General features: G+C 38.9%; 1 protein-coding gene across 3 annotated transcripts in view; it reads right to left on the bottom strand.

Annotated features, from left to right (window-relative positions):
- SLC9A9 (solute carrier family 9 member A9) overlaps nt 1-27,184 on the bottom strand; it is a 650,964-nt gene that overhangs the window by 227,176 nt on the left and 396,604 nt on the right. For all 3 annotated transcript variants that reach the window (XM_075201923.1, XM_075201922.1, XM_075201924.1), the window contains exon 12: nt 23,305-23,458. In XM_075201923.1, the coding sequence (XP_075058024.1) occupies nt 23,305-23,458 (154 nt within the window). The remainder of the gene's footprint in view (nt 1-23,304; nt 23,459-27,184) is intronic.

The following is a 27,184-nucleotide window of genomic DNA, read 5'->3' as shown; positions in this document are numbered from 1 at the left end:
AGTTGTCCACGTCCCCTGCAACTGCAAATATTTGGCTTGGGAGATATGCAGTGCCTTATTTGCCTGCAGGACTGCCCTCCCTTTCTTCAACATTTTAATGTCCTGGGGCCAATATTTTTTGCGTGTGTATAATCAAAGTGATACAACTTTGGTAACTTACAAAAACAAGGTGATAAAGTGGCTCAGGGTGTACATTCACTAAGAAAACACTGTTAGCATGCATTTGTCTCAAATCGGCATACCAGTAGAATACAGTAGCGGAATGCATATGTGCAGACAGCAATAAACCGTAGGCTGCTGCTGGGGGGTGGATCTTCAGCCCAGAAGCAGACCAAGAAGAAACTACTAGCAGTTTACCACAATTGACTGTTAAGTATAAAACCTGTCACCCAGTCGCAAAATTGATCACAGACGCACGGTGACTATGCTAGCATTAGATCTGCGTCCAACATCCACTATTAATGCAGCTGGTTTTAGACTGTTAATTGAGGTCTTGTGTCCCCGTTACCAAATTCCATCACAACACCATTTTACTAGAAAAGCTATTCCACACCTATACAAGAAGTTCCCTAAAAATGAAATTTATTGGGCACAAAATACCATTCTACCCACTGTACACTTAACCACAGATATGTGGACAAGCAGAACTGGGCAAAGTAAAGACTATATGACTGTGACAGCCCACTGGGTTGGTGATTTGTCTTCACCAGCAGGAACAGCAGCAGCATGTACCCAACTACATCACACTTTTTCGAGGCAGGCTACTCTGTGTATCACCGGCTTCACTAAGAGACATACAGCTGACAATGTGTTACAAAAACAAAGGGATGTCATTGCAACATGGCATATCCCGTTTGGACTCTCCTCAGGTTATGTTATTTCTAATAGCGTCTCCAATATTGTGAAAGCATTACAGCTGGTTGAATTTCATCACATTGCCTGTTTTGCTCACACAATAAACTTGGATGTGCAGAGCTTTTTGAAAAATGACAAGGATGTGCAAGAGATGCTGTCTGTGGCCTGTAAAATATCTGGACATTTCTGGCATTCGGCAACAGCCTGTAGGAGATTGCAGCAGCTACAAGAACAATTTAATTTGCCTTGCCACCAACTGAAGAAAGAGGTGGTAACAAGGTGGAATTCCACTCTGTATACGCTTCTGAGGATAGAGGAACTTAGATTTCCTAAGAAACCTAGGGATGATGCAGATGACTCATCAAAACATTTTGACATCTGGGCTGGTCTAAAAGAATTGACCAAAAACCGTGACACTTATGCCGTAACTCCACTTGATCCTACTATCAACATCCAAACAATGGTGGAGGATTAATTTAATGACAGAATAAAAATAGACATGTCAGACAGAGCCTTTACATACTGGGAGGAAAAAAGTGAATTTGGAGACCCATGTACCAACTTGATTTGCAATACCAAAGCTGCCCACCCTCTAGTGCGTACTCAGAAAGAGTTTTCAGCAAAGATGGGAACCTTGTTAGTGTTCGGTGTAGGAGCTACTTTCTCAAAATGTGGAAAAGATGGTCAGTTCATAAAAATAAACAACAATTTCCATGAGGAAAGGCTTCAACGCCAATTACATCAAAGTACAGAGACTTCTGTAATGGTGGATTCCATCGGGGATGAATTAATAATGTGTGAGGATGATGTACACACTGATGAGGGTGAGGATGAGGGTGAGGATGGTGACAATATCTTGCCACTGTAGAATTCATTAACAGCACTGTTAGCTTAAGTGCCTTAAGCATATTGTTAGCTTGTTTTGTGGAGGCCCAAACAAACCAAGCATTTCAGCCACAAAAGTGGCAATCCTTGTCGCTGAAGTGCTTGGCTTGTTAAAATGTGAATGTTCTTTTTAAGAGCCAACATAAGGGTGGGTGGCAATGCCAAAGGACAATTCCATCTTGCACCACTTTTCCTTTCAGCTACCACTTTGTGCCAATGTTACCTACATGTGCTATATACTGTTATGTGCTTTGCAAAACTTAGCTTTCCCCAAGACATCCATTCATGATGCAGATGACTCAGCACAACATTTTGACATCTGGTCTGGTCTACTGTGAAATAATTGACCAAAATTAGTGACACCTATGCTATAACTCCACCTGATCCTATTATCAACAGCCAAAGAATTGTGGAGGATTATTTTTTTTAACGGTATAAAGAGAACAGTTTTATTAACAAAGAACCACATTGCTTGCAGAAGTAATGTAAGCATGGATGTCTAAATAGTCGTGTATATGTATTACTCAAACCTTCCACTTTATTGCTGTGTCATCATTATTGCACAAAGTGTTTGTAAAACTGCACTTTACATCAAAGGTACCTAGTTATATTTACATTTTTTAGGGATTGGGGCCGATTCAAAGTCCAGTGATGACCTTGCTTTTTGCTGTGAATGTCAATGGCTCTTTTTAGTGCATTGTCTGGAACAAGATCTGATATTCTCATGTCAGAGTGATCACAGCCAATTTTTGGACAACTGATGGACATACCCTTCTAAAGTTTTTTTTTCAATCATCCTTTCAATTGCTTCTCTCTCATATGTGTGACCACATACTGTTTTTCATTGGGTTCACCAACTCCAACTGTGTGATAGAAGTGCTCTGCGTTATGGCGATCTTCTCTTCTTCATCTTCCAAAGCTTAGTCTGCAGGGGCCAGTGACACACCCATTAGTTTTCTCTGGTCTCTTTGCTGTTCTTTAAACTGGACATCTTTATCGTCCTGCCTCAGGGCCTCCTCTGTATTATTCTTCTAAGCGCAGTGCATCTCTCGTGTACAAGCTCTCTTAAATCCGGGATCTCATCCGGTGGGTCACGCTTTAACTTAAGTACAGTTTCCTCAACTGCATCTATATATTGGTTTAAATCTCTATTCAATGCAGTGTATTCCAACATGACGGATTCCATGCTGCCCACATGTTCCGTGTCACAGCCTGTCTGAAGCAGATCTAATGCCACTCCAGTTGTAATATCCATTCCTGTGTCTACATAAGTTTGGCAGTTCTTCAGGGATGAGAGAGGTATCCAGAGAGAAGAAGGAGATTAAAGATACAGCATGAGCAGACATGGTTTAATAATGTACAGCTCAGTGACAGCACTGTTGGGCTTAAGGCAGCTAAGCAATTGGTAGCTTGTTTTGTGGGGGCCCAAACAAACCAAGCACTTCAGCCACAAAAGTGTCACTCCTTGTCGCTGGAGTGCTTGGTTTGTTAAACTGTACATGTCCTTTTCAATATCTTACATAAGGGTGGGTGGGTGGGCCTAAGGACAATTACATCTTGCCCCACTTTTCTGCTGTATGGCAATGTTTCCTATATGTGCTATGAACTGCTGTGTGCTTGTTTCGCTGCTCTGTTGCTTACCATCCAGCCAGCTCGCTGCAGTCTTTGTCGGAAAGTGTATGAAAATAATATTGTGGCCTGAGAAGTGGTCAAAATTGACTGGAATTGACTGCAAATTAGTGTTATTGAGGGCAATAATAATGTAGGAACAAAAAAAGAGCAACATTACGTGATCTTAGCATATTTTAGCAAGTTTTCTAAAAAATACAGACCCAAAACCAAAACACGGGTGTCAGTGAACATCTCTAGCTAAAGCCTAATGTAATGCCTAAATTTTGTTTCTCTATCTAATTTGATTTTCTATCACCAATCATCATCATCATCATTTATTTATATAGCACCAGCAAATTCCGTAGCACCAATCAAGAGGTGTGGAGTCTACCAGACCCGCGGTGTTCACTAGGGACCGCCGCAAGGAGGTTTGGGCTTTACTGTGGAAGGACTGCAGGTTGTGGCCCTCTGACATATCCCTTGATGTGGTAGGCTGGCACAATAGAAGAGTTACAGTAGACAAAGTCTGTGAGGCTTGTAGATGCAGGAGGAACCAAAGACAAGAGCCGAGAGAAGAGTCAGACAGGCTGTGTCAAGAACCAGGGGATCGCAGTAAGAATTCAGGAGATGGAAGCGAGGTCATAAACAATCCAAGGTCAATATACACCGGTAACAATCACAAAATCCCCAGGAATGCTAGAGGTATGGGACCTAACACTTTGGCAGTGAGTAGTGCAGTAAGCTCTGTTTAAATAGACAAAGCAGCTTTGAAACTGGCACCTTGGTGATGTTACCAGTTAGCGGACCATAGTCACCAGAGAACTCAGAAGCCGTTGAGCTGCATCCATCAGCTGAAACTTTGCTTAAACCTGTGGAATATAATTTACCCCCTTGAATTTTGTATATCATTAAGTGACCCTAGTCTACAGTCATTTCTTCTAAAGCATCTACCCTGAACCAACTGGATTACTCCTTGTTGCATCTGTACTTATTTTTGTGTGATAAATATGATCTGTATAATTGCACTAAAAGTATTGTCATTGATTAGTATATATTATCTGCAGCTGCAGCATTTAGTGAAATGGTCTAATTAACTTGTAGCAACCGGTTGTCTCAAAAAATATGTATCTAGTGAAATCCATTTCACTGAAGCACAGTGCCTAAATTTAAAGTGGGATATATTAATTCAGTGACCTATTTGCTGTGTCGATTTATGTTTGCATAATGTTGAACCCAGATTTCTCAAATTTTATTTATTTTGTGACATGTTGAATACCATTGCATGTTGATGGCATTGTGGTATTACTTCCCTACACTACCGCTACTTATCTGCTGCTGTGGTAAAGTTTTATGCTACAAACAAAAGAAATAAACCCACGAGTTTATGCAGTGTTAGCCATGTGTTGTTTATTTTATTCCAATACTGGGGGGACCTTAGCCTCTCTAACATACCACCGGTCCTTTAGAATCCTTCCTTATACTACTTTTGGGGTGCCAACCATCTGCCCCATTACATTTGGTTGTAGTCAAAGAGGGACACCTTGAATTTCATGCAGCTCTTGCAACACAGGTAGTGACAGAGCACAGATTCTCCTTCTCTTTACTATCACTTAATAAGTCTTTGTATTTTACTAAATCATCTTAAAAAACATCTATCAAAATCCATTAATCATTGGGGCTAAGTGGTCCACTGCCATTCAGCTATAAATATACTGTATATACCAGTTTTATTATATTTTTTAGTGGTCCTTTAATGTGGTTCTAAATGAATAAGGTTCTTGCAACTCAGTAGAAAGTCAACACAAAGATCGAGGTTAAGGAAACTGAAAGCAGTTGAAGATACAAATGTATGAAATGCCTGTACTTCTTGTCTAAAAAAATAATTTAACGTTTGAACAAGCACAGATAGCAAGATCTAAACAATGACCTAATTCTGCTGACATATTAAATAAACATATCTGTAATTAATCTAAAAAGTCCTGTTAATCGCAAAATGTTTGGGTCAATGTCCTTAGTATGTAACCCCATCTGCAGTTTAAAATTAAATACTCAGTTAAGAGAGCTGAGCTGGTTACAAAAGTTTTTAATGTATTGGATTTTGGGGTAACTTCATTAAATACAGATTTCAGGGAACCAATAGTTGCCAGGAAAAACAACTGTAAATTAATTAGACACAAAATATAAAATGCCCATATGAGCCTGCAGGAATCTAATTAAATGGCTTGTCTGTCATTCTAGGCAAACATTTAAACAACAAATACACAAGAATGGCACACATAAAGCACTTACAGAACAAAGAACAAGGAGGACACATACTGACATAATCAAGTGACTGAAGCCTATTAAAACCTCTGACCAGGACTGTTTTATATATATATATATATATATATATATATATATATATATATATATATATGTAACAAATTGCTGCAGCTCTTGTAATGAAGTGAGGCAGCAAACAGCTGTGACATCTACAGCAAATCTGTGGTATCTAGATGGGTCCGTTTACAAGCAGCAGCATTACTAAAACATAATGGAGAAGTTCAAGAGTAAATATACTTTCATGTGAAAAAATAAAACTAATTTGATCACATCATTAGCAATCCTTAAAAAGCCCAAGGATTTTTGTATCATAGATGGGTAAACAATGCAATATTTGGTATGGGTTTGTGGCATTAGAAAGCTGCTTACTGAATACATGAGTCTGGCAGCCACTTATTAGGTGGTTTGGAGTAGAGTAAGTTTGGTTAACAGAAGACCACTGACCAGGGGGTTACAGTAATTGAGACAGGAAATGATAAGTGCATGCATTGGTGTTTTAATAATTGCAATAGTGAGGCAAGGATTTAATGTGGGGAGTGAAGCAAGGGCAGGCTGGACCGAGAGGCATCTGTCCCCCGGGCCAGTCCAACAGTGGGCTACCTTGGGCTGGGTCACCTGCATTTTTTTCCTTTAAAATATTCCTAATAGGCTGCTGAGTGGAGTCTTTCCGCCCGGGCTAAAGTTTGACAGCCCTTCCCTGGAGGGAAGGACATGTAAGATTCAAATGTAACCCCAAGGGTATGAGCTTGTGAATCTGAAGTTATGGTAGAGGTACTTATAAAGATAGAGATATCAGGTATCCTCAAGCTTATATATACTGAGTTATCTGAAAGCATCCTTTTGTTTGTATTCCGTGCAGGTTCAAACATCTGAGCCAAACCAACCCTACCAATTTAATTTCATTGCGTGTTAACAAATAATATTAGAAGAATTTCATTTGTTGCCATATTCTCCTTTTTAAGAAAGATAGGGCATTTAGTTACCAAGGGATTTCTATTCAAATATGGAATGATGATGACTATTTTTTAATGCAAACTTCTTTAATGCAGAAATACTTTGTTGTGTATGGAGAAACATGAAATAAATATACAAACTATTAGAACTGCCATATTCATTTTTTGTAAAGAAAATACAAAGCAGAAATCTTCAGTACTTTCTGTGTTTGAAATTTCCCATCTGTAAGCTTGTTCCAAGGCTAAATTGTGTTATTTTAAAGATAATGTGTACAAAATTCTACTGCTTTTAAAGGAACACTGAAGAAAAGCATTCAAAACACATTGGGCTTGATGCCGAGTTGGACAAATGCTGAATGTAAGTTACTCTTAAAAAAAGCAGCCCGCAAAAATAAATATAGCATATTTACGCACATATGCACACCCAGATTTACTCACAACCAGGTCAAAAGCACAAGAAAAAGCGAACAACACATTCACTATTATTCTTGATATATTACCGCAAATACAATACTCCTTTGTTTTGTTTTATTAAAAATATGTTCACAAAATCCTATAAATTATGCACGTTCAATTATTATTTATTTATTTATAAGGCACTACAGATTCTGCAGCGCCAGATACAGAAGCAAGTATCAAATAGATGAGGTAATAAACATAGGTAGCACAGATGAATGTGAGTGATGCTATGGGGACTTACACAGAGTGCAGCAAAACACATGACAGGACCTACAAGGGAGTCAGACATAAGATAGACAGAGGACAATATGTAGAGAAGACCCTGCCCGCGAGACCTTACATTCTAGAGGGAGGAGTGGTGAGAGACAGTAGGATCAATAGGGAGAAAATGGAGATGGCAGGCGAGGAAGAGGAGGTGCTGGATAGGATGGTTAGGAGATGGTAGGATAGGCAAGCTTGAAAAGGTCAGTTTTAAAGAAGCTTTTGAAGGACTGAAGGTTGGGGGAGAGCTGAGTGAAATGGGGTATCGAGATCCAAGGAATGGGGGCAGCACGGCAGGAAGTCTTGGAGGCAAGCATGGGAGGAGGTAATGAGAGGTGAATTGAGGTGGAAATCAGAGGCAGAGGCACAGTGGCCAGGTAGGTATGTACCTCGAGACAAGGTCAGAGATGTCAGGGGAGAAAAGTTGGAAAGGGCTTTGTAAGTGAGGGTAAGGAGCTTGAACTGAATTCTGAAACGGATAGGTAGCCAATGAAGGGATTTACACAGCGGAGTAGCGGAAGAGGTGCGACGGGCGAGAAAGATGAGTGTAGCCACAGCATTCTGTATGGATTGAAGGTCAGAAAAGTGAGAGTCAGGAAGGATAGTGACAAGGAGGTTGCAATAGTCGAGATGAGAAATGATGAGTGAATGGACCAGGATTTTGGCTGCTTCCTGAGAGAGGAAGGGACAGATGTTTGTGATGTTATGGAGATGGACGTGGCAGGATATGGTGATAGACTGGATATGATGGGTAAAGCTGAGGGCTAAGTCAAAGGTGACTCCAAGGAAGCGGGCTTGGGTGACAGGAGAGAGAGTGATGCTGTCAATCAAGAAGGAGATATTGGGAGGGAGATAGCAACATTGGTAGAAGGAAAGATGATGAGCTCAGATTTGGAGATATTGAGTTTCAGAAAGCGCTATGACATTCAGGTAGTTACAGCAGATAGACAGCTAGACACCTGGTTTCAGAAAGTATGGGAGAGATCAGGGGAAGAAAGATAGATTTGCATGTCATCAGCATAGAGGTGGTATCGGAGGCTAAATGATTGAATAAGTTCACAGAGAGAGGTGGTATAGAGAGAAGAGCAGAAGGCCAAGGACAGAGCAACAAAGGAATTATTTATTATTAGCTTCAGAGGTGCATTGAAATCAGCTAATCAGAAGTAGCTAGCTAGTGCTGGTGACAGTCATAATCATTAGTGTGTATTAGCACCTGCCCTCTAGCAGGTGCAAAATATATGGTTTCCAACAGGCGCATATACGCCTTCACACTTGTCTTCCTCAGCCGTATTTGCATGAACAAGTCCTTATTGTATGCAGCCAAATTTAGACCACCCCTTCCCTCCCCCTGTGTCCCACCTCTCCAGACGCAAACAGGAGCAAGTGTAGATATGTGGCTGACTGCAGTTGCCACAGTGGCGGAGCTCTTTACATAAATCTCAGTGATTTTTGTTCTACATAAAAATGGCTGTTGCCTGTGTAACTTAGTCAATAATAGAAACACATTGTAAAATAGAAGTTATTTCACCAGAAACAGATGTTCTGGCAAAACTTTATTTCAGAATTTCCCCTCAGCAGAAGGAGTTCTACTATTTATTTCTTCATTATTCAACACCATTCTCAGCATCTATCTCAAGACATAGGCAGAATCTTTACTGACAAAACCAGAATTCTGCATACTGGATGTCATTCTCAGTCTGTGTGTGTCTGTCTGTCTGTCTGTGTGTGTTACATGAAAGGGATGGAGGAAACAATGCCCTAATTTTATGTAATTTCCAGTTTGTTACCTGCTCTACAATGGTCATCTGGGTAAAACTATATCTAAAATTTTTGTGTGCGTACAATCAGTTTTTAGTGAAAGTGGTACAGCTTTGGTAACTTACAAAAACAAGGTGATAAAGTGGCTCGGGATGTACATTCCCTAACAAAACACTGTTACCATGCATTTGTCTCAGATCGGCTTACCAGTAGAAAACAGTAGTGGAATGCATGTGTGCAGATAGAAATAAACCATAGGCAATAAAATACTTATCCTATATAGTGGGATAGGGAAGGGGAGGAGGTGAAGAGGAAGAAGGAGAGCAGAATGAGGAAACTAGGGACATCATTTTCAATTTTTGATGACAATAGGCTAGGTGGGCAAGTTTCCAAACTCAATAGTTCCAAAGGGCAATTAGGAGACTTTGAATTCCATCTAGTTGAATCACAAAGCTCAATTTTCACGGAACTTGTATGCAGACAATAAAATCAGGTCATCCTTGACATGTAAAGTCCGGTCACGCGAACTATTCCATTATGGATGGCGGCGCTGGAAACCTCCAGTGAATTTGTATCATAGCCTTCGCTACACAATTAATGTATTTCAGAATTGATTTATTGTACTGAGATATGGGCATTGAGACGGGTCTTTCCCCGAATCGGGCAAAACTGTAATCTGGGCTGCTAAGGAGTGGGTCGAAAAATGGGCTTGGTCAGAAATGGTTTTAGAAGCCTGAAGCATTAAAGGTGCTGGCCTGTCTTTGAAAGTAATAGGATATGGTGAGGCCGTCTGAACCAGGGCTCTTCCCAGAAGGGGTTGTCTTGTTAGCCTTCGCTAGCTCCCCAGATGAAAAATGTTGCTCCAGTAACTGTGGAGAAGTTAATCTTTTTTAAATAAGAGGCAATGTTTCATTTTTTAAGGGACTGGTCAGTAGGTGAGGTGACTAAAGATACATTGTAAAGTTTATAGTAATATTTATGAAACGCTACAGCTATTTCAGCCAATGAGTTACAGGACTTCCCAGTCTTGTTTTTGATGTGTTGGATATGAGCTTGAGCTCTTTGAGATCTCAGTGCTCGAACCAGAAATTTTCCAGGCTTATCCCCCCATTGGGAGAACCAATTGCGGAACTTACAAAGATCGAGATTCAATTTGTCTGACAGTAACTTATTCAGTGCCGCTCTTGTTTAAGCCATGTCGGCAAGGGTTGCTGTGTCTATGAAGGCTTTATAGCTAATTACAATGTTTTGTTTTTTTAAATTACAAAGGTGTTTTAATTCCCCTTAAACTACACATTTGTGGGCTTCCCACACTGAGCTTTGGATATGTTGTCATTAAACACGATGTATTCATCTAGTCCAGTCTCTATTTGGGATTTACCCTGGGGGGCAAATTTTGAGCTCAGTAACACTGGCAAGAAGAGGACACTAGGAAATACGACTTCTTACGCAAAAGCCCTGTCACAAAAGCTGGGATTTGGGACCCCTAAGATCTGCCTGGCTTGACTCCACTCTACCCAGAGGCGCAAAGTTTAACAAAGCATATGGTTTTTGCAAGAGACCCCAGCAAGGAGGTGTGGCTTTAGCGGCCTCTGCCTCACAGGTCGCTGTCCCCTGAGAGAATGCTAGGCAAGACCCATTGGGAGAACCTGTATGTCTTAGAAGTAGGCCAGGGAAATAACTGAGTAGGTAGCTGATGCAAGTGAATAAGTAGACAGGTAGTAAACACTGCAGACAGTGGAGCCGGATACAATGCTGCGATAATCTGTGGAGAGACCATTACTAATGCGGGCAGTGGAGCAGGATACAGTAATGAGGTAGTCAGCGGACAGGTTAGTACCACTGCGGACAATGGAGCTGGAGATAATGGTGCAAAAACCTGTGGACAGTTACCACTGCGGACAGTGGAGCAGAATATAATTATATGATAGTCTGCGGAAAGGTGTAACCACAGCAGAAAGTGGAGCTAGACACAATAGTGAAGGAACCTGCCAACAAATTAGTGACCACTACGGGCAATGGAGCAGGCCATCAAGCTGCCCTGTTCTGTGGACAGGTTCTTACTACTGTGGACAAAAGAGCTGGATACAACAGTGCAGATTAGCTCTGGAAGAGCACAAGGAGCCATGTCTTAGTACTAGCAGGGAGGCTGACACAAAAAACAAGGCACCAAGGTGCTGCCACTGGAGTCAGGTTGATTGACAGGCCAATGAATGAGAGGCTGAGATTATATTAGAAATCCAGGAAAGACCTGAGCCCAAGATGGTGGCTGGAACAAGGATAGTTATAGTCATTTTGCTACTCAAAAATACAAGAGAACTTTGCGGATACTTTTGTTCAAGTTCATGTTGAAACTTACTAGAGGCCCCTGCAGCCATAAGCCAAAGACTTTGCATTCTACAGCCACTGATCTCATTTGAATTACAAATCCTATATTTGCACTGTGGAAACTTAAATCCTTGGCAGCAGCAGGCCAAGGTCAGCTGTAACGTGAGCTCAAATTGGGACTATGGGGAAATTGCAAGGTTTATCTAATTAGAGCCATGTTGCTTGAAGTCTGTATATGAGCATAGCACTTTCTTAATATTGCATATTGTCTAATGTTTGGTTGTTACCATTAGCCGCTGGTAATCCTTGTACATATTCCCACAATAGATTATTCACAATATTTCACTGAGAGTTATATGTGTGCTCTGTTACATCTGTTATATACTGCCTTTTAACAATCCTATTTACTACTTTTTCTAACAAAATGTTCACTACCATATATTTGACTTATTACATTATTATTATTAAATAATGTAGGTTCCAGGATGTTACAGTTAGATGTAATCACATAATATGTCTTTGTATTTATTAAATAGTGTTAAAAATCGTCTAAAAAAAGGCATACGCACGTCCATATTCAAAAAGCAGTAGATGTAAAGATACATCTGTTTATGAATACAGGTCTAGGTCCACTATGCTCTAACAGACAATAAACTGCAGGATATGTCCAATACATATATGGAATATAAAGTCCCAAAAGGATGCACAGAAATAAATAAAATAAAAACTATTTGATTAATGTCACCTATAAATAAAACAGTCATTAATGAGCAAATATTTTTTTTAAAAAAAGTGTTTTTTTATACATTTATTCCCCCATAAAATACATTTATTAGGATGTTATTAATGTCTACTGTACATAAAATGCATTTGCTCCTGATTGCAAACACATGTTGAAGCATGCATACATGAATGTCATCACTTGTAATTGGCACTTACACCAGACCGGTAGTTGGTGCAAGAGATACTACAGAAAAACATGTACCTTAGAGATGCCAAAACTTTGAATCAGACTTTGACAACATGCATATGCTCATTCCCCTTCTAGTTCCGATCCTGAAATTGAAGGCTGTAATAAGAGTCCGTTGAGCTGGAAAATGAATTGAATGTTGCTGCTTTCTCTGGTGTATGGTTTGTTTCTGGGCATCCACAGAGCGATTTGACACAAACTGCGGCACATATAGGCATTTGCATTCCTTAATGAATCAAGCCCTCGGTGTCTAGGTGGTCCCTGGCCATTAAGTTACATTTACCATACAGTTAATGGCAAACACACATATGCCTGCTGTTTGTTTTTTGGGCATGTGTAGTACACATTTGTGGATTTTACACTACACAAAAGATTTACTATTTAAGAGCAGACTTAGAAGAGCCCAATGAACTTCTGCGTTTCAGAACTTTATGCAATTAATTGCTCCTGCTGTTCCTCTACATAATCTTCAGAACAGTTTCAAATTGCTTCTGTAGTCTAGCCAATTCCCTGAAAGCTGGTACAAGGTTTTATATTAACCCTCCACTAATAGGGTTAGTGCGACTAGCAATGCAGATATGTGTAAGACTCAGGGCCGGTGCTAGGGTTCTCGGCGCCCTAGGCAAAATTTCGCCACCGCCCGCGCACACACTAAATATAAAAATAATTAGGTTTTACTTACCTTTTCTTCCTCTAGCTGCTCCTCGCGATGCATGCTGAGAGGGGAGGGGAGGGGGGCATCAGGAAGAACTTTATTCACTTTATTCAGTGACAGACAGTGTGAAACCTCAGAGGCGCCGCCGGACAGACTATCACATGATCACTGACATCAGTCAGCGATCATGTGTGAGATGCGCCGCGGACATTGAAAAACAGCGGCGGTGGGGCACTTCTCTCCCGAGCCGCTGAACCGCTGACTAGATTAGAAAATCTAGTCAGCGGCGCCCTGCAGGTCCCGGCGCCCTAGGCAACTTCCTAAGGTTGCCTAATGGGAGCACCGGGCCTGGTAAGACTGTTAAGCGCAAGTTCCACTTATCAGGAGTGAGAATGAGAAATTTTATCTTAAAATTGCTACTGCATTGCTGCTAAAACTGAGGGCTCTACAAACCATTCAGAGACAAAGCTTGTTATGTACAATTTATATACCACGATACTACATGCAGAGGCTATAGCAGCTAGGAAACACCTGTTGATGAATTACAGCAAGCACGCTGGTCCGAATTTGAGCCAATTACTGGAGTTAACGACGATGCTAAACTTTTTCTGGCTTGATGGGAGTTGTTATCTCCATTTATCAGGATGTGCTATGGACTTGAAGGCAGCATCTAAGTAGGCATATTCGTACATGTTTGAGGTGGAACGTCAATCAGCAGCAGTAAAAATACATATCAAATGCAATTGTGTTTTATACACATTTTTACTGCTATTTCAGAGCTCACTCTACGCTTTGACATACTTACATGCACTAAATGTAAAAGTATTGTTGAAAAAAAAAATGCAACTAAAATGCTAATGGGTATGCTAAGGCTAGAAGCAATGGTTTCTAAGACCAAACCTGTTTACATGCATTAAAATACAGTTTTAAAAAAATGGCAGTGTAAACGTTCACCAACTACAGAAATTGGCAAGAATAAATCTATCTTGATTGTACATTTTCCTGCTTCAGACTGCAATCAACCTATTATATGAGTGCACTCTTTGACCGGCACTCTTTGACCGACCACTAGTCTGTGGGGGACACACTGCAGATACATTTGATTGCTCATCGATCAGAATGAATTCCTGATGTTCTTACTAAATATAACAGGAATATCACAAAGGGTTCATTAGGCATACCCTGCTTTGTGAAATCATTTATTAGTAATAAGGATATCTAAAGCTGTAAAAATGCAGCTTCGCATCGCAAGTGCCAATGTATGACATCATGTCATACTCTCATGACTTTATAACGTCTGGATTGGAACCTGTGGAGGACAGGGGTTGAGTCAGGACTTGGGACAGGTGTATAGATCAACAGCAGCTTTATTAGTCCTAAGTGCAGGAACAACAAGCATAGTAACACAGGGGCAATAGTGAGAACGGACAAGGATGGAAGTGAAGGACTATATATAATATAAACAGTATTTACACAGGCAGAGGAGAGCACAGCATGAAAAAAATCATACTATACTCCTTCCGCTAGTAGCCTTTTATATAGTGTTCCTAATAAGCCTTATATTAAGGGGCATAAGCCAGTCCATTGTGAGGATGGGGTGGAGCTATGCCATGCTTCTGGAAACCCCTTCCTCACATGTGGCAGACTCCTACCATGCTTCAGGACACCAAAGTGGGGTCCCTGGATCTGTTTTTTGGGTCCTTCAACTGTCACACATGGAACACGTTGCTTTGTGAACTACCATTATTGGGTTCCAAGAACAATGGCACACTAACAATTGGGCTCCCAGATAACAATAAAAGATGTGATAAATGAGGATCAAATAATTTGTATTTTAGTATAAACAAAGGGATGATCTAAAAATGAATGTAGGCATGACTTAGAAGTGACAGTTTTACATTTGGCAGCATGCTCATTCCATCTAAGATCTGTAATCCAATAAATGGCTGCGCAGCGTGCTCAACTCTAGTTGTACAGTGTTCTGTGTTGTGGATATAAAATGTCTTTATGATTGTATATCTTAGGGTTATGTTCTTAAAATAAATGTCTCCATCTGGTGGAAGCTTGAAAACGATATATATCTCTACAGTTGATCTAACCACAAATTATCAGCGCTGAAAACGACTGACAGCATTAAACATTATTTTTTAATGCTTTAAAAAAACCTACATATCACATGTAATTGCAATGAACAGAACTGAGTTAGAAATATAGAGTTCACATTTACATTTTTGGTAGCTTTTGTTGAAAACTGAAAACCTGCTTAACAACATATTCATTTATTGCTATTTCTACCCTGTGTTTTGGATATAGTTTGTACTGCACTTCTGCGCTCTGTTAGTAAACAACCCCTATTTACACCGATGCACTGAATAGGGTATAACACAGTTACATACATAGCTCAGGGGGTGCGTCTATACAAGTTACTTGTCATACTGGAATGACAGACATTGGAGCGCTGCAAACCTCATCATGTTATGTTTTCTGAATTTGACTATAACTTACTTGTATTTTAGAAACTCCACTTTGATAAATTATTACATAATAAAAGCTATAAAAAAAAATAAATGGTAAGAACTGATAATAATAACTAATATTCAGAAAATAAGGACTTTTATTGTGTAGTTGGTCAATATTGAAAGGCAGGGACATTGCCAGAGACCATATTTAAAAATGGGACTGTCCCTGGAAATTAGAGATAGTTGGCTACTATGGCATAGGTGCATGGACAAAGAAAAACAAAAGTCACCTTCGGAAAGAACTTGTTACTGTACGCACCCAATATATTCAGGTTATTATTCTCACTTTTTAGTTTGTAATAATGTAACACTTACTGTTGACTAGAGTGTTGTACATGACATTCTATACATCAGTTTAACAGTGGCAGCTGGCTACTACTGAGTGCATGTTTTACAGCTGTATAATAAAGACCTGTTTATTGTAGATTATAGTGCTTGTACTGTATGTCGGGTGAGAAGGCGATGCTGGTCCATCTGTTGTCAAGGACCCCACACTGCTCTTCTGAGCATGCTCAGGGACCAAGGGAACAGATGGTCATTATTGATAGGAGTTCTGTCATTTTGAAACAGAAAACCAGGACACCCATATGACCAGACATTAGCTCAATCCATACCTCATGTTGCAGTGTGGGTGTGGTCCTGTCACTACAGGGTCATGCCCACCAGGGCATTTTGAAAAGGAGTGGCCAGCCTCACCCCGCTTACCTCTTAACACCAATTCATTGCCATGTGCACCAATGGCAGGTGTGTGTGGCACCCGTTCACCACTGCTCAGATATGCACAGCAGCAGTGAATGAGAAATATCTCCAGACCCACTGGTCAAAGTAGACCCAATTGGGAAGGAAGGACAGAGCCCTCAAATCAGGAATGTCCAAACTAAACTGGGACAGTTGGGATTTATGTCCATTCATAGAAGCTATGCTATGATTGCTTTTGGGTGTAACACACAATATAACTACATGTAGCTACCCCAAGTAATTCTATTAATCTTGGTAGTAGAAAACTAAAAGATCAATGCTACAGCTATACAGCAAAAAATAAAAAATAAAAATTCAGAACTGTCCTGGAATACTCAGGAGCAAACAGTATGTAATTATATCATGCACAGAGAACCAGGGAAAATAGCATGTTAACACCAGAATACTTTCATTTTTTTTTTAAAACTGATAAAATTTCACTGAGGCAAAACCTTATGAAACTCAGTTAGTGAATATTGTTAGGAAGATTGCATGCCCTATGACTTCCAGCACAGATTTGCTGTCTTTTAATTAATTTCTCACCCGGTTGGCTACCCTGCAGGAGATATTGTTTAGCTGGGATTTTGTTTTCCATGAGACAGCCTCTAGGCTGGTCATGGTCTAATAAGGTCACAAAAATAAGTGGATGTCAGTAATCCTTTTTAGTTTTCAGCAGAAAAGGATTTAAAAATCACTGTAGCTTCTGAACGAAGAAACCTAAAATTGCAGATCAGAAGCCCATTGTAAAGATATACAGCTTCAAATAAAACAACTAAACAAAAGAAAAATTCAGTAACCATATAGAAGCTCAACAGTGTTAAATAAATGGCAGAATCTGTGCTTTATGAGGCATTGAGTATTAACAACTAACAAGCCACATAACGATACACTACTTTGCACAAAAGAATCATATCCTATCAAATGATATTACCATCTATAATGCTCACATAATCGTTAATATAATGGTATGTGTACCCAATGGGACAGATGTCAATTGAAAAGCTGATGCATTTAATTATTTTATTATATTATAACAATGACAATTTAGTCAAAATGCTAGCGATCTAAAAATAAATTTTCCTCTAGAAAATTCTTAAAGCCGTCTATGTAGGATGGGCCCACATTCCAACTTATCAGCACATATAAGCAGTGGTAAAAAGAGAGAAAGGTAACATGAAAATTTCAGACGTACAATGGAGTACAACAAGACAGTGGCTTTAGAAGCTTAGATACACGTTGGTATTGAAAACTAATGCTGGTTAAAGCATAGATAAAACCTAGTACGTTGTCCTTGCTTTTAAAAAGGCATTAGAAGCATGTTCGTAAAGCTTCCATGCTATGTACTATGTACATAAAAAAACTCCTATAGAATTCTATTGTATTTCCATTCCTATGAAAAAATTAATTCCATTCATATGGAACAATAGCCTTAAAATTATTAAAGATACCACATCATGTATTGCTTTCTAACAAATTCATATATATGTATATATATATATATACACATATATATATATATATATATATATATATATATATATATATATATATATATATATATATATATATATATATATATATACACATCCTAAAATATGTATTTTTGGTTCCTCTCTCAAAAATGTTTTCAATAAGCCTCTCTACCAATATATTTTTATTTTAACTACTCTTGCAAAAGTTATTATAGCCCGTACATGGCTGGCAACAGAAGAACCCTGATTTACATAAATGGAAGGCAGTGGTAGATGACACAGAAATATATATATGAAATATATTACATACACACCATAACATATCGGGTAAATGTACCAAGCTGAGAGTTTTCCGGCCGGTTTGAAAAGTGGAGATGTTGCCTATAGCAACCAATCAGATTCTAGCTGTCATTTTGCAGAATGTACTAAATAAATGATAACTAGAATTTGATTGGTTTTTCAAACCCTCCGGAAAACTCTCAGCTTGATACATTTACTCTATGGTCTCATTAGTATTCTTTTTGTAATAGTTTCATACTAATGATTCTAATTTCACTATCTCTCCCACACCATACATTCCACCACCCCACTATATTAGACTACTGGGGATATATTTACTAAACTGCAGGTGTTAAAAAGTGGAGATGCTGCCTATAGCAACCAATCAGATTCTTGCTGTTATTTTGTAGAATGTACTAAATAAATGATAACTAGGGGCCTGATTCGTTAAGGATCTTAACTTAAGAAACTTCTTATTTCAGTCTCCTGGACAAAACCATGTTACAATGCAAGGGGTGCAAATTAGTATTCTGTTTTGCACATAAGTTACATACTGACTGTTTTTTCATGTAGCTTAAGAGCATATACAGTATATTAATAAGTGAATAAGTAAATGAGTCAAAGTTATCCCATAAAATGTCTTATCAGGTTATCTTGAGTTGGCTGTCTCCTCTCTAAACTATAGACAGACTATATTCCTAAATAACAAATTTCCCTTGCAATGATATGGCGTTTGAATATATCTCTCAACAACAAATTTCTAACTCTATACAGTATTTAGAATACATTGAGACGTCTGTGAGTGGTAGTGTGCAGTCTGCATTACGAACCCCCAGGTTTTCTGAATGAGCCCAAAGACAAGAACCTTACTGAATGTTTCTTTGGTTGGCAGATATAAGGGAATCCTGAATAAAAGCCAGGTAAGTATGGGAGAGATTAGGGGAAAAAAGAAAAAGGCAAATAAACACATAGAAAAAATAAATGTATACATTTTTTATTGGTTTTATTTTTACTGTTTTGCATCTGCTCTGCGAGTCTGGTGCTCCTGCAATTTTTGTGTTCTTGATTGTTCTTAGGGGTAGATTCAATTTCCTGCGTTGTTCTTTAGGCACTGGAGACTGGAGAGTGACAAGAACACTGCCACCCCTCCTGTGTCTGTGTGAGCATTGGTGCTGGAGACTGGAGAGTGACAAGAACACTGCCACCCCTCCTGTTTCCGTGTGAGCAATGGCACAGAGCAATGTCATTGGACACTGAAAAGAACAATGCCACCCCTCCTGTTTCTTTGTGAGCAATGGCACGGTACAATGTGACTGGAGACTAAAAAGAACACTGCCACTCCTCCTGTTTTTGTGTTAGCAATGGCACTGGAGACTGCCAAGAACGCTGCTACTTCTCCTGTGACTCTCTGAGAAATGGCGCCAGATCTCCAGGGAGAGATCCAAAGCCCACAAGATCCGATGATGCGACAATGACGTTTTGCCTCAATTTCAGCTCCGAGCACGCAACAAAGTACAGAGACGGCTCGGGACTCGGATTTGGGAAGGGGGGGAGGCTCGGTTTTCAGGACCGAACCTGAGCATCCCTAGTTCCTAGTGAATAGACTGCTCATGTATACTAGGTACAAATTAAGCTCCTTACTATTGGTTCAGTCCATAAGATGGCTGCTATCATTGTGTTTAGAAAACAGGTTGTGTAAAATATGAAAAAATTAGGAGCTGTTTAAAATAGCAAACTTTATAATTAACTTTTCATTCTTAATCCAGTGGCAGGGGAAAAACAGTTTTTTAGAATAGCAATGATTAAAATATATTCTGTGAACAGGAATCTCAGTAACTTAAACTGTTTAATAAATATTAGTGCTCAAATTATTTCCCTGGAGGAAGGGTTAATACATTAATATGATTACACATTGCCATACATTGATTCTAATACAGTATGCATCAGAAAATTGAATTTAAGGAATTCATAAATTTTACAACAGAAAATGTATTTATTTGTAAACCAGTCAAACTGTTACAACAAGTGTTTCTCTATATGACATATGTGGTTACAGTTTTAATGTATTGTTTTATAGGGGATTCTGCATGTTGCTTAGAAAAATGTTCCAATTTAATATAATATTATATGTAAAATTAAATTATCATAAACTTTCCGGGACCCACAACTGAATTTTTGAAAAACGGAATTACAGAGTACAGAATGTTCCACCAGCACAGTTGAGTGAGCTATGACACACAATAAACCTACAGCTCAAGAACACTTGAAGAAGAAAAGGTATTTCCAAAGCTTAGTGCAATAATTGCTGCTCTGTCTGATCTGCATTTACAACAAATAAAGCTACAATGTAACAAATAAGACTATTCAAAAGAAATATTCAGTGCAGCTTATATCAATACCATTAGGTTGTAAAAACAGATCTACATTTTAAATTGTTCCAAATCTGTCACCATCTCTCCAGTTCATGAATGAGTCTTTGCTTCACATTATGGGCCTCAGTAAGAGTGAGAGCCAGTTATGGCACATGTAAAATGAGGCAGCATTTATTGTGAATTGTACATATCTACTCATAACACTAAGTATGCGGTTACATTAATATACGATTGAAAAGTACCCTGGTGTAGAGATTCCAGTTATCATCATCGACTTGTGTTAGTTTAAAAAAAAAAAGAATAAATACAGAGAGAGAAAACATGTTCTACCTTCTCCTTCCTTCAAAAAAAAAAAAGTGATACCAGCACCAGTGCTCATAGCCTGGGTTGGGACAAAGAGCGTATGCTCACCCCTATACAAATGGGAGAATGGCAGTGCTGAGACCCTTTGTCATAGTAGTCTAGTCAGCATAGGGCTGAATATGTACCCCTCTAGCTAATTTCTTTGTTGATACTTGTAGTTAACTGTGCACTTAAAAGTACCATTAATCCCAAATTAAAATATTCAGTAATGAACCATGGATGCAAAACACATTGATAAGTGTTAACCTCATATCCCACTGCAGCTCTATAAAAGGCCACAGTATCTTCTCAATCCACTGCAGGGAGCTGAAGCCACACCCACATCTTTAGGGCATTGTCCTAAGGATTTGAGAAACAGCTGAAACAGCCAAGAATGCAGTCAACTGATGTTATATTACTGGTCCTGCCACTAAGTATGAATCAACCAATCTAAGCAGTGCGTTTCTGCTAAGCAAGCTTGACATGCTGTTATTCACTTTCTGTCTGCTCTGTTAGAGAAACAACTCCCTCCCAGCATGACCACCTGCTGCAAAATAATGGCAGAGAGCATGATGGACATATTTATTTAAATATGAATAGTATAGTTATTTAACGTAGATTATTCAGTTTAATGATAAACAACCTTCCATATATGTTAATGTAAAATAGTGTTTTGTCTTGCTCTGTAAAACTCTAAATGTGCTGCAGCCTTTATCCAGGAAAGAAGGTGCATCTTTATTCATGGTTGCACTCTCCATACATATGGATTTATGAGCCCATAAAACAAATGATAACTATGTCAATTGATTGACATAGCTAATTTACCTTAAATTGTCTTTTTATTAAGCAGCAAATTAACTGTTTTGCATAGTCTTCTTTCACCTTCAATAAGAGATCCATTAACAGATCCAATACCATCACTTCAGTTTTAGTAATTAGTTGTAAATTTACAGTATGTGAGGTTGTTGGTGTTTTTCCTGACAATTCTGTTTCCAGCTACTGTCCCTTCCAGTCCAGGATTTTGCAGTATATCTGAAAAGGTTAAGTGACAATATGCATATCTGCAATTCTCTTTTCTGAACTCAGAACCAGTCAGTTACTAAGTATTTTATTTTCTGTAGATTGTAAGCTCTCACGGACAGGGTCCTCCACCTCACGTCTCAGGTCTGCACACTCTACGTCGTCATTTCTGTCCCTGCTTTGACTTATGCTAAGTTGTTCCTCCTTGCTATGCGATTTGTTCTGTTAATTGCATCCATACATTTACCATTCTGTTCATCCGTACCCATTGTTCTTTTCTGTATGTACCTTGCGGTGCCTCATAAATTAAATATAGTTATGAAAAGTGTTGCTTCTTCGCCATAAAAACCTTCACTAGCCAGATTAGATACCTTGTAGCCCACCTTACTATTAGATGTATCCACAAATCCATAGAGTAGTCAATAATGTAGAAAGAAACACAGAGATAAAATAGTGGTAGCCCCCCTTTTACAAGTCATTGTTTCGTCATGTTTCCCTTCACTGGAAGTCAATCAGGCAGAGTTTATGCTGCTCAGTACAAAGACTGTCCTTGCACTGATATCTGTACTGTAAGATCTTGGCTATACAATAAAAATTTTAAACTTTGCGATGAGTATACAGTTCTATCTGGACAGTCATGCACATTTTGCAGAAGTATGAGATTCATAGAGTAAAACGTACATTGTTACGTATAAGTGCTCTTAATAGGAACAAGGCAATGACAGTACAAATAAAAAAAATCAATAAAGTGTGGTACATAATTCATTGAAACAATGCAAATTTTCCTGCTGCCAAATCTAAGGGGTAGATTCAATTAGCCGCAATGTTCCTGAGAACATGATAGCTGCAAATTTTTACTATTAGCATGGTAAAAATATCCACTCATTTTTGATTGCAGCTTTATGGAACGCGAGCAACAATGAGTGAATATTTCACAAAAAAAATACGTGGAAGTTGTCTCCACAGCCGTTCTGGAGACACATTGGGCCTGAGTCATTAAGGAAAGTAAGGCAAAAAAAGGAATAAATTTGATCCTGGACAAATCATGCTACAATGCACTGGGTGCAAATTAGTTTATCATTTTGCACATAAGATAAATACTGGCTGTATTTTCATGTAGCACACAAATACATGATAGCTTTATTTTTACACTGAAATTTAAAGTTGATCTAGGACATGCCCTGCCCCAATTATAAATTTGTCCCCACACTTTAAATCTGTCCCCACAGGTGCAAAGTTACTCCTTTGTTATGCTTTGTTCCCCTTAATGACGCAGGCCCATCGTGCATATTTTTTTCTAATTGAATTTCCCCCTAAATGAGAAATTTGCCATGTTGGTACACCTAGTAATGATATCATTGCATTATTTGTGTTTTATAGTGTAAAGTGCACATTGTTTATATTCATTTGTGTTAGAGATGTGATGGACACCAGTTTAGCTGCCTCCTCAAACAGCAGATTGACTAGAAACACCCTCCAACATAGTGAAAATAAACGCTACTAACCTGATTTGGAGCCATGCAAGCATTGGTGTTGTACCCCCTCCAAAAACCCACACTGTGAAGAAGACGACCAGCAATGTTGTGGTGAACATCATCTGTTTAGGCTGCGAGTCTGTGTCTCGTATTGCTAGAGCAAATGCTATTGCTCCACGCAAACCTGAAAGAGAGAAATGTAGTTTACTTAATAATTAGGTAATATAAACATAATCTTTACATGCTTTACATTCAAATCAGCTTTTGCGTAAAGTTACGTTTAGATATTCATTGAACACTGTCACAAGCCGCGGTGATCCGCGGCTCACTTCCTCCTTCAGCGTCCCAGCTGTCATGACAACAACCGGGACGTCACTTCCGGTTCCCCTCATGCCGACCATCTCCATGGCAACGGTCGGGACACCATCTGAGCAGCGCCGCATCCCTGCAACATTGAGCAGCTGGGCGCGTATGCAGGGTAGTGAACAGCCTGCAGGGCAATTTATCTGGCAGTAATTTATTAAGCTGCCCCTGGAAGTACTTACTGGGCAAGGGTCCTGATTGGCTCTCTTCTGTATTTAAGGCAGGGAGAGCTTAGCCTCCCTGCCAGTTATAGCGTTCCAGTCCTGCATTGTTGCTGACCTGCTGTTGGATTCCTGTATACCTGATCTACCATTGTGACCTTTTGGCTTGTATTCTGGACTTTGCTGATTTGCTACGGACCTCTGACTTCGGCCTTCCTCTGACCACCCGCTCCAGCCTGGGATGGCGCCTCCGGTTCCATCTGCACTATGGCCATCTCTGATGAGCTTTTACTACTCTGAGCCTTAGACCTGGGGGCACCTGAGTATTTGTGAACACATAAAGCTCTACTGGAAAGGGGGCTGCTAAAGGTGAAGATCTCTACTCTAACTGTTCTAAAAGCTCATCTAGGTGGTTGTGGGGCCTAACAAACACATTCATCCAGTATTCACTGTTTATGTAAAAAAAACTATGTGAAATTCTAGGATTATTTACTATATTAAGGGGATAATAATAATAATAATAATAATAATAATAATAATAATAATAATAATAATAATTTGAATCAGATTTTCTAGTCAATAATAGACTTTCATATAATTCCAGCCCTACCCAACAATACCCATCCTTGGTTGTTCAAGTCTGCTATTTATGGAAATTTCTTGTAAAAGTGTTGCAGGTAATATTCAGTACTAAATACCTTGGCTTCGATCAATCCACAAATAATAATGATACTCAGCACCATTATTGGATGACTCTTCCAATAAGTGGTAATACGACAAAAATCATATAACACTCTGAGGAGGTCAGACAGAGTCCCAGGTTAACTGTTACAAATTTGCAGTCCTCTCTTCCATTTCCTAATGTCCACAAACAATAATATAATGCTATACATCTGAGATATCAAGGTGGAAACCACTGCATTCAACAAACAACATTTTTACCCATCTAAAGCATGTCAAGGACCATTTTGATTATCCAAAAGGCTACTGAAAAATCAGCCTATGGACAGATGAGATGAATGTAAAACTGTATGGATTAAATGAAAAATACGAGTTTGAAGAAAACTAAACTATATTCGGACAATGGAACATCATCTCAAGTCTAAAGCATGCTTTTAGGTTGTATCTTTGTTTTAGGCTGTCCTTCAAAATAAAGTTTTTTATAATTATTTTTTAATCACATTTTTTTTTGTTATTTTATTATATAATGAAAAACACTTTGAACATGAATGCAGTGATGCCCATAATTCTAAATGATTAGCAAACTTTCAGCATTCATTTATAGTAGACCTGGGAGTCTCTAAATGTTGTATGTGAAGGCACATTCATGTAATATAAGAACACCATGGCTGTGTTTCATTGGGAGTTACAGAGTTAATCCAGATACCACAAAGCAATTTCTTCTTCTCAGTTGTATACATTACAATACTTGTCAGCATATCATAATTAATTTAGCCCCAAGGATGTGAAAAACTCTGAGTTTAATGATTAGAGTGAAATCAATTCAAATATCCACTTGATTAAAATTTACTATAAATCAGTCATGTGTTATACGGAAAACATTATAAAGTTTCTATATATCACAATAAACTCAAGAGATAATAATAAAGCCCATGAAACAAATGGGAAAAATAAATCACTTTAATATTCCTATGACGGTTTTGGTACCATACTGCGTATGACCAAATACAGTGGTCACTTATGAAGCACCCCTGATGATCCGCCCACCTATTTAGCCGTCTACTGTGCAAAATGGTAACCTTCACATCAACCTCCTATAGCAGTGTTTCCCAAACCTGGTCTACAGGGACCCCTAACAGTGCATGTTTTCCATATCTCCTTGCTGGAGCAAAGGTGTATTCATTACTGACTGATACATGGTAACAGATGCACAGGTGGTACTAATTATGTCACTTGTGACCTTAAAAACCTGCACTGTTTTAGGTACTTGAGGACTGGGCTTGGGAAACACTTCCCTAGAACTTTACTACCACCCCTTTTCTTAAAATAAACTCTTGTTTTTCCCTTAAAATACTCCATTGTGTAATCTTATCCATAGCCTAATGGGAACGAGAGGAAATCAGGACTGTTATGTGCCTGTACAAATGCGCTTCTCAGCCAAAAAGCAACACAGAGCCCCTCATTGGTTGGGCTGATTACATAACAAGACTGTCCCCTGCCTGTTTAGAAGCCGGAAGAGGGGTAAGCTCTCTGAAGAAAGTGTCAGCTCTATGAGAAATTGTATGGTTGTACAGTGTTTCTCTGTGAAGCCGTAGACAAAGGATAATGGCAAGAGTGACTCATTTATACAAATTAACATTATTTACTTATGTGATCCCTTAATATCTTAAAATGTCCATGTCAGTTTCCAGGTCACACAATGCTAGCAAACATTCCATAAGACACAATTATTTATAGCAAATGCAGCTAGATGCTCATTGCCCCCCAGCATCCAGGACTGACCCCCAGGAATTCCGCATTCTGCTCTGGATTCCTGCATTGACCCTGGAATGCTATGTTAAGTTTCAATTTGCACATTTTTAGTGGTGGGTCCAAATAACATATTAGTAGAATCTTGAACATAATTTTAAATTATATCAGATAGATACCTTCAGCTTTTCTCTTATCTTCTTCTTATATGATGATATTGTAATAATATGGACTTCATAAAAGCTGAATCTTCTTTTCCTTAAAATAAATGGTATCTGATATAATTACCGCTTTGTGTATTGTCAGTAAATAAGTAGAATGCCAGTACACTGCCTTCTGCTGAGAAATGCATTAGGTCTAGTGTTTCGGGACCTTCTGGCCCCTTGGTAATGCAACCATTTTGAATAGTCAATAGATATGGGGCAGCAAAGTACTGTTAATAGCACTTTATACATGACATAATAACCTTTATTTTTATTCTTACAAAAGCTCAAGCCTTTACCACAAAATCCACAAGTGAATCCATAACCATTGACATAAGCCTTAATAGGACAAGAGAGCCAAATTGAAATCCTACTCTAAGTTCCCAGCTACTAAATATGTGGTGATCTTTGCACCCAATCAACTACTGTACTCATTGAATAATTTCTCTAACTGTAAATCCCAGTATTTTAGTGTCTGCCACCATAACCTAATTACAGACATATTGACAAGTTACAGTTTTACTTCTGTCTGTAATATTCAAAGTCTGGTTGTAATTATTGTTGGGGCCACTCATAGAAATTACATAGGATGCCTGGCCTGAGTACAGAAACAAATTGTCACAAATCGGGATCTTAGCCGCACTTACCTCATCCGCCGCTGTTATATCACGGCTACCTGGGTCCCTTCTGGTCATCTGCAGCATTCCCGTTCTCCACACCTTCGTTTGTAAACAAACACATACTGTTTGTTCT

The sequence above is a fragment of the Mixophyes fleayi genome, chromosome 3 (genome assembly GCF_038048845.1).
Source record: "Mixophyes fleayi isolate aMixFle1 chromosome 3, aMixFle1.hap1, whole genome shotgun sequence".
Taxonomy (NCBI): Eukaryota; Metazoa; Chordata; class Amphibia; order Anura; family Limnodynastidae; genus Mixophyes; species Mixophyes fleayi.
The sequence above is the reverse complement of the archived record's forward strand: the minus strand, read 5'-3'. Positions and strand labels throughout refer to the sequence as shown.